At 41.3% G+C, this 17,136-nt stretch overlaps 1 protein-coding gene across 3 annotated transcripts in view; it reads left to right on the top strand.

Moving 5' to 3' along the window:
* RAD18 (RAD18 E3 ubiquitin protein ligase) overlaps positions 1-17,136 on the top strand; it is a 62,967-nt gene that overhangs the window by 27,517 nt on the left and 18,314 nt on the right. For all 3 annotated transcript variants that reach the window (XM_037522122.2, XM_054695327.1, XM_037522118.2), the window contains 3 exons: positions 412-472; positions 12,115-12,252; positions 16,074-16,248. In XM_037522122.2, the coding sequence (XP_037378019.1) occupies positions 412-472; positions 12,115-12,252; positions 16,074-16,248 (374 nt within the window). The remainder of the gene's footprint in view (positions 1-411; positions 473-12,114; positions 12,253-16,073; positions 16,249-17,136) is intronic.

Genomic DNA, 17,136 nt, shown 5'->3' with positions numbered 1-17,136 from the left:
GAGACATTAGGTTGGAAAACAAGGCAACCAAGGAGTTCTGCCTTATTAAGGTTCTGATAAATGTCTCCTTAGTCTTGAAATTGCAGCTATTACTAGTGTAAGTAAAAAATTAAATATTGAAAATAGGAAAGCTAATTGACCATTTTCTTCATAGATTCTAATTACATCAGTGTGGCATTTTCTTATATTTCCTATATTACTGATAGGAAAAAAGTAATGAGTAAAAACATGTATTAGTTATGATATCTAAGGGAAGTACAGAGGAAGTTATTCTTCTGAGACCTAAATAATACAAAAATAAGAGATTCTTTTTCTCTTTTAAACATCCACATTTGAAAATTTAAAGTGCATAGTACTAATTTCTATTTTTGGATTTTTAATAAATTTTTATTTTTATTTTTTGCATTTTAGGTAATGGTTTTTACAAAAGACCAAACGGAAAAAGAAATAGATGAAATTCACAGTAAATATCGTAAGTTGCGTGATGTTTACCAAGGACTTGACTGTCTTAACTAATTTTTAAAAATAATTTTGATATTAATGTTTGATGCAAAGTTACTAATATTGCAGAGACTGAATTTTAGTTGAGTATTTTCTCATACATTGACCTTTTTTGTAACTCTGTGCCTGCTTTTTGATTTGTGACTAACATTCTGCTTTTAGCTTATCAGTAAGCACTTTGGGAATATTAATTTGTGGCTCTTAAGGCATCTGTATAAAGAAAATGAGGTTGATTCTAGCCAGGCTCACAAAGAAAAAATGGGAGAAAACACATAAAAATAGGATTATAAATGAAAGAGGAGAAATTACAACAGACTCAGTAGAAATCAAAAGAATAATCAGAGATTACTATGAACACTTACATGCAAACAAAATCAACAACCTAGAAGAGATGGACAAATTCCTAGAACGATATACTCATCCAAAGCTGGACAAAGAAGAAATAGAACACCTAAACAGACCAATTACAAGCAGCAAAATTGAGGCAGTACTCAAAGCACTCCCCAAAAACAAAAGCCAAGGTTCAGATGGCTTCACAAATGAATTCTACCAAATGTTCAGCAGTGAATTAGTGCCTGACTTACACAAACTCTTTCAAAAAATTGAAAAAGAAGGGGGCTTCCCCACTGGCGCAGAGGGTTGAGTGCCGCGCTGTGGAGCTGTCTGAAGCCTCTGCAGTGCGGATTCAATCCCAGCCCGCTGGCGAGAATCTTACATGGTGTAGCAGATCTCTCCTGTTGCGCCTGCTGCTCCCCTCAGCAGTGTATTTCGGTTGTCTGCCTGTTCTGCTCCCCGCTCTGCCTCTGGTGAATGGTGAATCCTCTAACTCTCCCGTGCCTCTGGCCTGTACCCCAGCTCTTGTATAAAAATAAAATCTTTAAAAAAAAAAAAAAAAGGAAAAGAAGGAATACTACCAAATACGTTCTACAACATTACACTAATACCAAAACCAAACAAAGACAGCACCAAAAAAGTAAATTACAGGCCAGTCTCCCTAATGAACACTGATGCAAAAATCCTCAACAAAATCCTTGCCAACAGAATCCAACAATGCATCAAAGGGATAATACACCACGATCAAGTGGGATTCATCCCAGGGTCACAAGGATGGTTCAACATATGAAAATCGATCAGTATAATCCAACACATCAGCAAAAAGAAAAATAAAAACCATATGATCATATCAATAGATGCTGAGTGTGGACTTCCGGTGAGTCCGAACCTGGGACACAACAGTGAGGGAAATCAGACATGGGGGACTGTCATGTCCAGCATGCAGTAAATCTTTATTTTCTTAGTGCTCATTATATACTATTTTAATTGCAGCAGGTGTAACATCAAAGCATACCATGTAATGATAACATGCATGAGTGATTAGTCTATTTTCTTACTATTATCTATTTACTTCAGACAGTAGGGTACCAGGTGGTTAGTTCTCACGCACATAATCTTATCACCCCCTAGCCAGAGTCTGGGAAGTTCGCTCATTATTTTTGTTGTTCTCAAACTGTGGAGATGTACGCAGGTCACTTCCAGGCCCTCAACACCAAGTCCTGTTACCCAGAGGTTTTCCTCCGAGATGGATGTGTTTTCCATGCCTCAGGGACTCAGGCCAAGGCCCTTCTGCTCACTGCAAAGAGTCTTTCCATTTTGTTATTCTCAGACTGTGGAGATGTAGAAGCCTGACTCCAAGCAGGTCACTTTCCAGGCTCTCAACACCAAGTCCTGTCACTCATAGGTTTTCCTCTGAGACGCATGTGTTTTCACATCCCTTAGGGACTTGGGTCAAGGTCCTTCTGCTCACTACGCGGGGTGGCCGCCTCCAACAGCTGAGAAAGCATTCGACAAAGTCCAACATCCATTTATGATGAAGGCCCTTGAAATTTTCGGGATAGAAGGAACATACCTTAACAAGATAAAAGCCATATACGACAAACCCACCGCCAATATTATTCTCAATGGTAAAAAGCCGAAGGCCTTTCCTTTAAGATCAGGAACAAGACAAGGATGTCCTCTCTCACCACTGCTCTTCAGTATAATACTAGAGGTCTTAGCCAGGGCACTAAGACAAGAGAAAGACATACAAGGAATCAAGATAGGGAAAGAAGAAATAAAACTATCACTATTTGCAGATGATATGATAATATATAGAGAACCCTAAAAACTCCATAGAAAAACTACTCAAAATAATCAACCAGTTCAGTGAAGTAACAGGATACCAAATCAACACACAAAAATCAGTAACCTGCCTATACACAATCAGTCTGAAGAAGAAGAAATTAAGAAAACCATCCCTTTTATAATTGAAACAAAAAAATCAAATACTTGGGAATAAACCTAACAAAAGAGGTAAAAGACCTATACAAAGAAAATTATAAAACACTGTTAAAAGAAATAGAAGAAGACGCGAAGAAATGGAAAGACATTCCCTGCTCATGGATTGGAAGAATTAACATTATTAAAATGTCCATCCTACCAAAAGCAATATACAGATTCAACGCTATTCCAATAAAAATCTCAATGACATTCTTCAAAGAAATAGAACAAATACTGATGAAATTTGTTTGGAACCACAAAGAACCACGAATAGCCAAAGCCCTACTCGTGAAAACAAAGGAGAAAGGAGGTATCACACTTCCAAACTTCAAGCTATACTACAAAGCCATAATAATTAAAACAGTTTTGGTATTGGAACAAAAACAGACACACAGACCAATGGAACCGAATAGAGAGCTCAGAAATAAAACCACATTTATATGGACAACTGATCTTTGACAAAGGAGCAAAGAATATGCAATGGAACATGGACAGTTTGTTCAATAAATGGTGCTTGGAAAACTGGACCACCACATGCAAAAAAATGAAACTAGACCACTACCTCTCACTGTGCACAAAAATCAGCTCAAAATGGATAAAAGAACTGGACATAAGACCTGAAACTATAAAATATATAGAAGAAAATATAGGTAAAACCCTATAAGACATACATCTCAGAAACATCTTTAAAGACTTATCACCCAAAGCAGTGAGAGTGAAGGCAAAGATAAACACCTGGGATTACATCAAACTGAAAAGCTTCTGTACAGCGAAGGAGACATTAACCAAAACAGAGAGACACCCCACTGACAGGGAAAAAATCTTTGCACTCCAGTCAACTGAGAAGGGACTTATCACAAAGATATACAAGGAACTCACAGGACTCAACAAAAACAAAATAAACAATCCAGTCAAGAAATGGGCAGAAGAACTTAAAAGATGTTTCTCCAAAGAGGAAATGTGAATGGCCAACAAGAATATGAAAAAAATGTTCAACATCCCTTATAATCAGGGAAATGCAAATTAAAACCACATTGAGATACCACCTTACACCAGTAAGAATGGCACATATCAAAAAAACAAGCAACAAAAAAAGTTGGCGAGGATGTGGCGAAAAAGGAACTCTCCTGCCTTGCTGGTGGGAGCGCAAACTGGCGCAACCACTATGGATAGCGCTCTGGAGGTTCCTCAGTCTACTGAAAATGGAGCTACCATACGACCGGGCAGTTCCACTCCTAGGGATCTACCCAAAGGACACAAAAACATTGATTCAAAAGAACACCTGTACCCCTATGTTTATTGCAGCACTATTTACACGAGGTAAAACCTGGAAACAACCCAAATGCCCAAAAATAGAGGACTGGATCAAGACGATGTGGTGTATATACACAATGGAATATTATTCAGCAATCAAAAAAGGTAAACTCCTGCCATTCGCCACAACGTGGATGGAACTAGATGGAATTATGCTCAGTGAAGTAAACCAGAAGGGAAAAAGAAAATATCAGATGGTTTCTACTTAGAGCAGGAATGTAAGACATCAGTGTGGAAAAATAACAACAGTACAAAACATAACAAAGCAAAAATGGACAATTATAAATCAGAGACACTGCAGGGGAGGAGGCGGGAGAGGGATCAGAGGGAGGGAGGGAGGAGCCCGGGGGACTGAGGTGATGGTGCACGGGTGCCTTGGTGAAGGAAACTCTATGGGAACTACACCTGAGGGGGTGGGGGGAAGCAAATATTGTTTAAAAATGAACAATGATGTTAAAAATTAAAAAAAAAAATGGAAAAAAATAAAGTCAAGCCAGAAAGATAAAAGAAAAAGAAAAAAAAAAATAAAGGCGATGTTTTGATTGTCAAAAAAAAAAAAGAAAGAAAGAAAGAAAATGAGGTTGAAATGGAGACTTTCCTCACTTTTCCTCCTGTCTCCAGGTCAGTGTGTTAGTCCTTCAATAAAGCTTGCAGATTTGTCTCCAAAATAGTTTTCGTTTTATTCCAGCTTTGTCCCTTCCTCTTCTCTAAATGCCTTTGTGTATGTCTTTCCCAGGGCTACAGCTCTACTGCTCAGTTGTTCTTCGCTTGGTTTTCAGTTTAAATGTAAATGTAAGAGCCTGGCCAACAGCAGGTAGTTAATGAGTGTTTGTTGGTATTTTAGCTGTGCTTACTGAATTTTGTTTTTTTGTTCAGTTCTTAAGTTTTGAAAGGGCAGATTCAGCAGCATTTCTTTGGGGAGGGAGGATGGAAGACACAGGAGCTGTGAGTAGGTTTGGCAGCCTCTGTCTCACTAGAGCAGAAGACAGGTCGGGGTTGTTCTGTAGATGGAAAGCTAAGTTCCGCTGAGCCTCCCCCATCACCTGTGGAGTGGAAGTGATTTTTCTTCAGGCAGGAAGTAGAGAATATCAAAAGATCCCCGAACTGCCAAAGATAAGACCTGCACAATATAGGAGACCAGCAAATCTGCATGGAGAAAAGTAACTTACATCAGTAAAAGAATGCTAGCCACAGTTACGTCACACTAAGACAAATGCAAATTCGCTACAGGCAAGAAAATTACAGATCTCTATTGCTCACCATTTAAATGCCTTTTTTAAGTTGGAATGTATACTCAGGAGGCCTCGGTAAATGAATTCATTTAATGCTAAAACAAACCTCAGTACCTATCTTTTTAAAAAAGCCTTTCAGCCATGTCCTGAAACGTAAATGTTAACTTTATAATTTGTTCAGTCATGTATTTTGAATTTGTCCCGAAAACTGTCCTCTTTAGCCATGGATGGTATTAAGCGAGTGTTGCAAGCTACTTCTGAGAGCTGCTCCTTTTTCTCTGTCTTCCATGTGAAGTGAGGTGTACATGTCAGTGAGTGTCTGTTTTTACTGTGTTAATCTGTATTTTGTCATAGGAGATCCCAGACAAGAACTGGGACGATTAGTGGGGAAATTATTTTTTTCCTCCTTGGCAGTTATAATTCCTTTGCAGGGTGGGGGGTGGGGGGGGGATTTCTATAGTTAATAATTCTCTTCCATTTGTTTAATTTTTTATTTTATCCCTAAAGTATGAAATTAGTACTAATTTATCTCAGCTTTTCATTAGAAATGTAGGTTACTTTCTAATATATTTCAACATTGATTATTTATCAATTTCATTATTTCTCAGAAACATCGTCCTTAAGACAGCCCCCACCTCTGTTGTCTGTTCCAGTCACGCTGCCTGCCTGGCGGACCTCTGCCCCAGAAGCTGTTCCAGGATTTCCTTTCCCCACCTCTTGGGGATGCTGCTCTCTTCCCTTCTGTGTAGGTCCACATATTTCAGGACTCAAATCTGCCTCTTCTATTTTATTTTGGTGAAATTCATTTCATAGCAAACTCCCTGAGAAAAGGCTCTGTGGAGGGATGCTTTATGCGACTACGCATAGCTGACAACACTGCCTTTACTGTCAGCTGCTATTTGGGTGTACAGTTTTACTTACTTTGCCAATCCCCGGTTTCTAAACGTCTCCTGATTCCTCCTCACTAGTCATTGCCCATCTGCTCTTGTCCCTGCGAACCCATGTGGGTGCTCGGAAATCTGTTCTAACATTGGTCAGCTGCAGAGTGCACTCTTCCTGCCTCCCGGCTGGCAGAGACTTCCCTGTGCTCGGAGAGCAGGCTTTACAAAGTCTCCTGCCTCCTTGTTTGGACTTGATCATCCCTATCCTCTCCTCCATACATTTTAAACAGTCGGGTTACCTTTTACCTCCTTTATCAATTTTTTCCCTGCTTTGGGGGGTTTGTTACCCTCTTCTCTGTTTAGAATTGTTTCCGTGTCTCTGGGGTCCCCTTTGTATCCCCAGCTCTTGTTCACCTTAACTGCAGTTTCCATGAAGGGCACTGATCTCCCGTGGGGAGGTGAGATGTCCTGTTTATCTCTCCCTGCACTTACATGTGCTCTCCAGAGCAGTGTTCCATTTGTTCAGGTGTTTTGAGTTCTTGGTGTGTTGTAGGTGCTAGGGATGCAGGAATGAACAAGACAGGCAAAAAGGCCACCTTGTTAGAGTTTATATTCTAATATCCTAGGAAGGGATAAGTAAAAAAGAGAAAAAATATAAGAAAGTTTAAATTTTCGATAGAATGGTCACAATTGTTATTAGCTGTACAAGTAATTTCTGACTAGTGTGTTTTTATGAGTGTGCTCAGGCAGTTGTAACAAAGGACTATGGGCTGTTGGTTTAAACAACAGAAATGGATTGTCACAAACTCTGGAAGTGGGAAGTCCAGGATAAAGCTGTGGGAGGGTTGGCTCCTTCTGAGTCCCACAGATGTTAGCTTAGCTGTCCTCCCAGCAGGTCTGGGAAGTGGGCATTGTCCCCTTATAGAGGGAGCAACTGAGACTCGGAAGCACTGGGTAAGTTGCCCAGCTGACTGGTAAAGGACAGAACTGGAGAGTGAGTGCAGCCCGGCTGTCTGCTCAAGCCTCAGCCCTGTGTGCTGGGCCATGCTCCATCAGAGTGAGAACCTCGTGTGTTAGGAGCCTCTTCTCTGCAGGGTAAGCTTTGGCCTCAGATTATAGTGCTTTAAAAAAGCTTAACTTTATGGGGCCTCCCCTGGTGGCGCAGGCAGTTGAGCGCAGCACTGTGAAGCTCCTGGTGGCGCAGGCGGTTGAGCGCAGCACTGTGAAGCTGTCCGCAGCCTCTGCAGCGCCGGTTCGATCCCGGCCAGATGGCAAGGGTCCCACATGGCGCGGCAGACCTCTCCTGTTGGCGCCTGCTGCTCCCCTCAGCAGTGTATTTCGTCAATCTGCCTGTTCTGTTCCCTGCTCTGTCTCTGGTGAGTCCTCTCACTCTCCCGCGAATCTGGCCTGTACCCTGGTTCTTGTATAAATAAATAAATAAATAAATAAATAAATAAATAAATAAATAAATCTTTTAAAAAAAAGCTTAACTTTATGAATGGGCTACTTTGGTAGTTTGCAATGGTTTATCTTTGCTGGTCTCCTAGATAGATGTGTATTCATTCCTTTCTTTCAATAAACGAAAGAAACAGTGAAATAGGTTAGTTAGAACTTTCATTGCATATCCTTGGAAAGTATTTGATATGAAGGTTGAACTAAATGAGTCATGGTTATGTCTCCTTAATCAAGACTGAATTCCTCCAGTAAGAGTCAGAATCTTAGCCTGATAGTAAGTTACTCTACTTATCTAACTGCCATGAGAGACATATATTGGTCTTTTCATGCTCTCTACTTGGGTGAAAAATCGTTTTGTACTCTTCCAGGAAATAAACAAACACAAAACACTGCAGTGCATGTGCTGCTTGTCGCCTGGATTTTTCCTAGCAGTCCCAGCTAGATTTGACGTCAGCAGGGCATTTTGGCAGAGTTTAATTAGTCCCTTTGTTCTTGCATTCGGTTTTCATTAATTCAGTAAATATTTGCTGAGCATCTATACGCCAGCTGACAATCTATGACTGAGGACAAACAGTGGGGGAGAGACCGAGATTTCGCTTCTCTTGGAACTTACCCTCTAATAGCAGATAACAAAATAAATCGGCAGATTATAACAACACAGTTTTAGGTAGCAATGCTGTAGTGAAGAGAAAACAGTAATTTGATAGAAGTTACCAATGCATTAGATAAGGTGGTCAGATAAAGGCTTTTCTGGAGAAGCTGACATTTGAGAGTAGTCAATTGTCTAAAAATAGACAGTTCTTAAAAGGGCTGGGGAAGGAATATTTCGGGCAGGAGGGCATCTGAAGCAGAGCCCTGCAGCCCGCACAAGGGAGGTGCGCCCGGCCTAAGTCTGGGTGGCAGGGGGTAGTGTACGGGGGCAGGGCCCAACGTGCAGGGCATCTCAGAATAGCGGGGGCCACCGCAGGTTCTAGCGAGAGAAGTCACGTGATTTTTATCTCCATTGAGAAAGATCATGATACCTGTTGAGAAGAGAATGAATTGTAAGGCAGTAAGAAATAGTATAAAAACTAGTCCAGAGGCTTTTCATGGAAGCCATATTACTGCCAGTCACACACCAAGTACTGCATCCCAGACATTGTAGTATTGGGAACATGCCCTTGAGACTAAGTCTCTGGTCAGCCCACAGGCAAGTGAGTTAGTAGTAGTCAGTGCTCACCTGCTGTGAAGAAACATAAGACAAGCATAGACCAGGTGGGTTGCTATTCTAGAGCGAGTGGTCAGAGAGGCCTCCTGGAGGGAGGAGGCCCGAGTGAAGCGAGGCTGCGCTGGGCGGAGATCCTCTAGAGTGGCAGCCGTGCGCATGTGAAATGGGCACCGGCAGTAGGCGTGCTAGGTAGGCCAGTGGCACTCGCTGATGGTTTAGTAGGGGCATGGCTGAAAGGGGAGTCAAGGATGACGCCTGTCTTCCGTTTAAGCAGCAGGTTATGGATGGTGCTGTTTGCTGAGATGGAGGTTGGGAGGATTGTGGACAGGCAAAGCCATCTAAATTCCTTTTTTGTCTGCGTTTTGATTTCTAGTGGATATCTAAGTAGAACAGAGAATCAGGCATGAGTAGATGAGTCTGCCTAGCAACAACAGAAAGTAGGTTGTGCTTACAAGAAGCATCTCAAGTGATTTGCCAATCTAGTAGTACCTGCAGAAGTGCACACAGTTAACAGAGCTGCGACTGAGTTCTGGGGTGCTCCCCCCCTCTGAGCCACACCCCTCTTCCTCCAAGCCTCTTTACATCCTTTTGGATGATCACGGACACCGAAGAGCTCTTGTTTTTGTGCGTTCTTTCTATCGATATGTGTCAGAGTGCAGATTAAAATTTAAGGAACTCTGCTCCAGGCCAGCATAGATTAAGGGGCCTGACATATACACACGCCCTCTGCCTCCAAAACATAGGTTAGTGGGGAAGCGTGGACAGGGTTCTCAGATGCTGGACGTTGACTAGCGAAGGCCAGGATCTCTGAGAGATGGGGACACTTGAGGTGAGCCTGAGATTTTCCAGGTGGTCGTGCAGGCAGGGGTCCCAGGGCGAGCCTGGTGAAATCAGAAGGAACTGCACTACGGGGGCCCACGGGAGCTCAGTTTGGGGAGGAGAGAGCCACACAGAGATCCTTGGGACCTGAGGAAGGTCTGCTTGGTCTGTGTCTTCAGCATATAGAGTAATGCTCTCAGACTGTGAGAAATAAATTAGGAATCAGTAACAAAAGAGTCCTCTGGAAAATGGCCAGATATATGGAAACTAAGTAACGTACTTCTGAATTACCCATGGGTCAAAGAAAAATTAAAACCAGCATTAACCATAACTGGTGCTCAGTTCTCCATCTGTTTATAGCTGCTTGGGTCCTGGGAGAGCCTGGTGCCAGCCCTGGGCTCAGATGCAGACCTTGAGACTGACTGTAAGAGCTGGTCCAAGAAGGAGGAGCTCTGTGGTCAGGGAGTGAAGGGCTGAGTTGGCCCTAGGAAAGGTTATTTCAGTGTGGAGAGGAAGACAGGGTGGTATGATTGAAGTATTAAAAATCTTGAAGAATATGAATTGCTTGAATGTGGACTTACCAGCTCCCACAGCTATCTCAGCCACTTAAAATTTTTCAAAGGTAAATTCAGGGCATGTAACCAGCAGAACTGAGATTTTAAACTCTGCACGCTCCTGGCCAAATGGCAGAGCTCCTGAAACGAGGTGGGGATGCACAAGGGTAGTTTGTTGGCTGCCATCTCTTGGCATTTCTTGTGTTTTGAGCAGGGTTGTGGACTTCTTGGGGCATGGCCAGAGAGGTGACTGCCTTTACTTTCTGGTTCCCACCTTAGCTATAGGGGAAATTAGACTGAAAAACAAAATCTCTTTCTTCAGAAGAGGTCTTTAAGCCTCATGTGTTACAGAGACTACTTTAGCAAGTTTCTTGAGTGATTCTTAAGTCTTTACTACGTGTGTAAACTCAGGAGTGGCCTTATTAAGCAAAGGGCCTGGAGGGGTCAACTCAGCTGCTAGACCTCATTGAGCTGTGCTGCCCTGGCCTAGCAAAAAGTCCATCCTGACAGCTGGTGTAAGCCCTGCACTGCAGGGAGCTGAGCAAGTGCAAAGTGATTTTTCCTCAAATGCCTTCAGTTAAATAGGATTTGAAGTTACCTCACTTGGATACAAGCTAGACAAGATGTTACCCTTATGTAAAGAGCCAAATTTTCTGAGTAATCTTTATGACCAGCCTATATTGCTTTTGCTAAAAGTTTAAGTCTCATATTTAAAATTTACCACTTTCCAACCCAACACATTAGTTTCACTTGGAGTTTTCATACGTAGACCATGCAGATAAATATATTGGAATTAGGAACTGTCTCCCTCTGATCTCCAAAGAGCAGTCAGATATATAGATCAGGAATATTGGAAAGAATGTGCAAGTGGAGGCAAAACTGGATTCCTCCACAGTGGGGGAGGGAGGTCGATAGAACCTTCACCAGACAGGATTTTGCAGGTATACAGACAAGCGCTGCTCCCCCGGCCGCCCGCTGTAACCCAGCTCAAAGGGTGACACGGTGTCCTGGAAGGGCAGCTTGAGGAAATGCAGCGCTTCTAACTGAGGCACAAGTTTCCCCCACTCAGTTATTGTTAGCATTGGCTCCAGGAAAAAGGCCTCAAAACTCTCCACCAGGCATTGTTTCTCAAATGTGTTTTTCCAGGATTCACGGCGTTGCTTTTGAGCCTTGACTTAAGTCTCGGGTTGCTAGATAAAGTGTCACCTCAGCTGCTTGAGCTGTGGTGGAGAACCCCAGATACCTGTCCGAGAGTCCCTGTCCTGGCTGACCGGCTGTGCTTGACCCAGTAATGCACAGAAGCACTGTGACTAGAGGTCAGGCTAGAGGGATATTCAGGTGGTGTCACTGGGATTCCCAGGGTGAGGAAGGTGGTGGCTAGTGGCAGGGTCTGTGAGCTGCATGCGAGGAATGTGAGGAAGAAGGGACTTGACGTGTCCAGCCTTCGTTTCTGTGACCTGGCTTTCCGAGAGGCTTCTGCTTTTGCATCCTATTAATATTCTTCATCTTAGTGTACTGTCTTTTGACTTGGGGTTTAGAATGGTGTCTCGCGGGTGTGCTTGCGAAAGCTTCTTTCCTGCTCTTCCGGAGGCTTTCTAGTGTGTGGGTTTGGGGGAGAAGCATACAGGAGCAGGCTGGGGTATCACGTTTCCTTGTTTGTATCTGAGGAAGGGAGAAGATAAGACGGACAGGCTTGTAGCCCTCTGCTGCTGGTTTCTGAGTCCGTGGACCGTGGCTGCTGAGCTGCGGTTCTTGAGCAAGCCTGTCCCCTCCTTTGCTGTTTGGAGATGTTTGACTTTTGTACTACTTCTTTATGGAGATCTTTTGAATTTCAGGTAGAAAACATCAGAATGAATTTCAGCTCCTGGTAGATCAGGCCAAAAAAGGATACAAGAAAATGGCTGGGATGTCAAAAGCCAGAGTGACAAAAGAAGAGGCGGAATCTCCAGAGAAGCAGTTGTCTGTGTTCGCGGGTAAGAGACTAATGAACAGAAATATACTGAATCTCATTATTTTTACTATACAGAGAAAGTAAAACACAGGGAATATTCTCTATGACTTAGTAAGCAGACATACAGCAGCTGTTGCATGTAAAGTCGATTTATGACTTTGGAAATGATTGGGAGGATGTCCTGAAGAAACACTATCTAAAATCTGTCTGCCTTTCAGTTAATGATAAATCAGACATTACTTAGTTGTTTAAGCTTGAGGATGTTTTTCAGGTGTAAGATTTATTGTTGCAAATCCTGAGATAATCTACAAAGGCAATAAATTGTTTTTGCTATTGGACACTACACTTATTTTGGACAAATGTTCTCCAAAAAAATCTAATATACTTGGTGTGCCAATACAAGGTGTATTACCTAATTTTGACCCATTTCAAAATTTGAAATTAATATTTTTCTTTTGCCAGGGCTTTGAGCCAGTGAACAAAACAATCATAATGGATGAAAGTTCCTTTTTACTTTCTTCTTCATTGTGGTAAAATACACTTAAATGATATCATTTTAACCATTCACTGCTGTGCTATCTGCTGGCATTAAGTACGTGCACAATATTGTCACCACTATCTGTGCCCAAAATTTTTTCATCATTTCCAGCAAAAATTGTGTCCCCACTAACTCTTTCTTCTCACCAGACCCTGGAAATCTGTTTTTCTTTCTGTGTCTGTAAACTTGCTTATTCTACGTAGGTAACCCAGCTACGTGAAATCACCAGTATCTGTCCTGTGTCAGCTCACATGCTAGGCTTGATGTTCTCAAGGTCCCTATGTTGTAGCATGTATCAAAACTTCGTTACTGTTTATGGTTGAATACTATCCCTGGTATGTTTATACCACATCTTGCTTGTCTGTTATTATGGGTTATTTTCACTTTTTGTGAATGATCCTGCTATGAACATTGGTGTTCAAATATCTGCACCAGTCTCTGCTTTCAGCTCTTGCTTATAAATACCTAGGAGTGGGACTTCTGGTTCTGCCGGTAATTCTATGATATGTCTGACCTTTTGAGAAACCTCTGAACTTTCCCTATCTCCTGTACCATTTTACATTCCCATGGGCAGTGCTGGAGGATTCCACTTTGTCTGCATCCTGGCGGTGCTTGTTTCTTGGCTGCTTTTTTTTTGCTATGCCTGTGACCTAGTAGCTCATAGTGGTTTTGATTGGCATATGTGTAACGACTAATGACATTGAACATCTTTTTATATACTTTTTAGCCATTTGTTTTCCTTCTTTAGAGGAATGTCTGCTCTTTTTAAATTGAGTTGTTTGTTTTTTTGTTGTTGGATTTTGGGAATTCTTTGTATATTCTATATATCAATCCCTTTTCATATATGTGATTAGCAAATATTTGGAAACATTTCCTAGGTTGTCTTCGTACTTTCTTGATAGTATCTTTTAATGTACAAAAGGTCTTGATTTTGAAGAAGTCCAGTTTATCTCCTTTTTTTTAAATTGCCAGTGTTTTGGATTTATATTGTAATTATATCACAAAATCAGTGTCAGGTAGATTTTTCTCTGTGTTTTCTCCCAAGAACTGTAGTTTTAGTTCTTACATTTAAGTCTGTGGTCCATTTCAAGTTAATTTTTGTACATGGTATATAAGGGTCTAATTTCATTCTTTGGAATGAAGGGTAATCCAGTTTTGCTAATTGGATTTCTTAGCTGGATAAAGGCTATCTTGTCTCCATTGAATGACTTTTTTTTTTTTTTTTTTTTTTTTTTGGTGTAGAACTGGAGTATAGGCCAGAGGGGTGGGGCAGGGTGGGGGCGGGCTGAGAGGATTCACTAGAGACAGAGAGGGGAGCAGAACAGGTGGATTTTCTGTAATACACTGCTAAGGGGAGCAGCGGGCAAGACAGAAGAGGTCTGCTGTATCATATGCAGGTTAGTTCCCTGGCCAGAGATCGAACTTAGGCCATAGAGGTGATAGTGCTGACATTTAACCCCTAGGCCACCAGGGAGACCCTCCACTGAATGGTCTTAACATGCTTGTCGAAAATCAGTTGACCAAATATGTGAGGGTTTATTTTTGTGTTCTGTCTCATTGTTCTGTATGTCTGTCCTTTTGACTACATATGGTGTTTAAATAACTGGTGTTTAAATAGCTTTGTAGTAACTTTTGAAGTTGGAAAGTATGAGTCCCTTTATTTCTTATTCTCCTTTTTCAAGATTGTTTTGTCTATTTAGGTCCCTTGAGATTCCAAGTGAGTTCTAGGATGGATTTTTCTATTTCTGCAAGAAATACCCTTGGGGTTGCATTGAATCCACAGACTGCTTTTATTTCTTTGGACATCTTAACAATAATAAATCTTCCAATCCATGAACATAGAATGCCTTTTACTTACTTATATCTTTATTGTTTTTAACGATGTTCTGTACTTTTGACTGTTTAAGTCTTTCACCTGCCTTGGTTAGATTTATTCCTAAGCATTTTATTTTTTAGGTATTATTGCCTTATTATTGTCCTAAAATTTTCTGGTGTCATTTAGTAAATTGCTAAGTACATTCCTCATGAGCTTTGTGGACAATTTGAATTTGTTCATGAATGTGATCTTGGGTGTGTGTGTGTAAGAGAGAATCCTGGAGATCCTGGATGGTCGTCTTGGTTGGCTTCTTTTTCCCATTCCCAGATCAGTATAGAGGGTGCAGTTTTGTTCTGGTAATGAGTAGACTTATTGAAAGCCCAGTTTTACAGACAGACTGTACTTTTGTGATGTATGCTGTTCTCCAACAAAAACAAATTATTTCTGGAAAAATCTTAGAATATTGATTGGGAATAGTTTTTAAACTTTTTTGAAGGATTTGTCCTAAACTTTTTCCAGACAAAACCTTGATAATTCTTTTTTGAGTCCTCTGTTAAAGGTCTCTGGCCTCTGCCATGGCATTGGAAGGGTGATGTGCGAAGGCTGCTCTGCTCCTCTGTGTGGAGGCTCGTGGATGGGGATTTGTGCTTGGAGCACATGTGGGATGCATTTTAAGTCCTCACTCAGTTTCTGAGTCTTAAAAACAGCACAGTTGAAATCCCATCAGAGTCCTGAAGAAACAGATCTAGAGGGAGAGACTTGGGCACCAAACAACCCTTCACAGATAATATTTTCTGCACTCATACTTGAAAATGTTTGATCATACCTGCATGTCACGCTCTTGCAAACCCTTTGGCTAACAGCCCTCCAGCTTCACTGGATTTTATCTGCAATAAGAAATCTCAGAAAATGAGAGTATGACAAGGGGTGACAAGGGATACAGAGAGATGTGATGAATTGAATCAACTGGAAACATTGGCTATGTCTGACTAGTTTTCCTTTTCTATAGTGGATATTGGATTATATTAATTAGATTAGATTAAGAAAACTGTCCAGATAGTACTACCAAGTAGCCAATATTGTGGTTTTCTTATTGAGTCTTTATTCCTTCCTTGCTGTGCTGCTTGTATTTGTCAGTGTTCTCTGAGCTGTGGAATATGCAGGAATTCCTTGGTAATCCTGTAACTAGAATCCTAATGAGAATTATAAGGTTCTGCCCATTCCTGGTTTTCAAGGAAGTTTTGTTCTTAGTTAATTAATTTGGAAATACATGGGGTTAAAGATGTAGTTAGATGGCACTTTTGCAGTGCTGATTCTTATCTTTTGGCTGTTTGTAGAGCTTTGGGATCAATGTTAACATAAACTTTTGTTTTGCTTGGTACAAATAACAATATTAAATATTGTGGAAATAATAAACAAATGAGGTTGTAGATTTTAAGGTACTCTTAAATGTTTCTTTTTCTCATTCATTTCTTTTTTCCATTTTTAGGACAGGAAGATAATAAAATGAAATTCTCAGGTACGCCCTCAGTTACCAACCGCTGCCCTCAGTCAAAGCTGGACTCCCCAGGGAAACTGGAGCCTGATGGGGCAGATGATTCTTCCAGTTGTACTGACATTCAGGAAGAAGCACTGTCCTCACCAGAGTCAGAGTCATGCATTAGGTAGGAAACTTGTCGTGCTGATTATTTTAAATTTTAATTGTAGGATGAGCAGGAATGTGCACAGGAGAGTAAAACAAATGAGAGAGATTGAATTGAGCAAATAGGCTAGATGGGGATACCTCAAAGATGAGGGATTTGGAGGTGAATTATATTTCTAAATGATATTTTAGCACATATTTTTAAAAGCTGATGTATTCTTAGACGATGACCTCATGTTAAGTCATGACTGCTACTTATGTGGTATTTTATGCCATAGATTTCCGCTTTATACTATAAATGCTGGCCATGTTTCTGTCTCTTATTTATACTTTGTCTTAATAAATGAGTTCAATGTTCTCTTGTGTGTCTGCACCATAACTGCCCAGGCTTTGCAGTTTCTCTTGGGGAGCTGTGTTCTCCCAGAGTTCCTCCTCCTTGCACACCTGGCAGTGTGTCGCAACTCTTCCAGAAGAGCCCTGGGTTTCTCAAGAACCTGACCTCTAGTATCATTTGATCACGGTGGGTTTTGGAGTAGGTGATGATGCTGGTTCGTGGCGACCTGGCAAAAGGCTCCAGCAAAGTATAGTAATCTGTTGATTAGTGCTAGTGTTACTTGGTGGTTGCAGAACCTAAACGGTCAAAAGAGATAACCACTTGAGTAGAGAGCTTACTAACACTGTGGACATCAGGATAAGGATTCAAAATGAGAAGTATTTCAGAGATAAATGGTCTTTTTTTTTTTTTTAAATCTGGTCTTTTTTTTTTTTTTAGATTTATTTTTTATTTGTACAGTAGCTGGCGTACAGGACAGATGCATGGGAAGGTGAGCGGACTCACTAGAGACAGAGTGGGGAGCAGAACAGGCAGACTGACCAAAAGCACTGCTGAGGGGAGCAGCGGGCACAACAG

Source organism: Talpa occidentalis, unplaced genomic scaffold (genome assembly GCF_014898055.3).
Source record: "Talpa occidentalis isolate TD23 unplaced genomic scaffold, MPIMG_talOcc4v2.1 talOcc4.10, whole genome shotgun sequence".
Lineage (NCBI taxonomy): Eukaryota > Metazoa > Chordata > Mammalia > Eulipotyphla > Talpidae > Talpa > Talpa occidentalis.
Note: the sequence above shows the minus strand (reverse complement) of the source record. Positions and strands in the feature narration are given on the sequence as shown.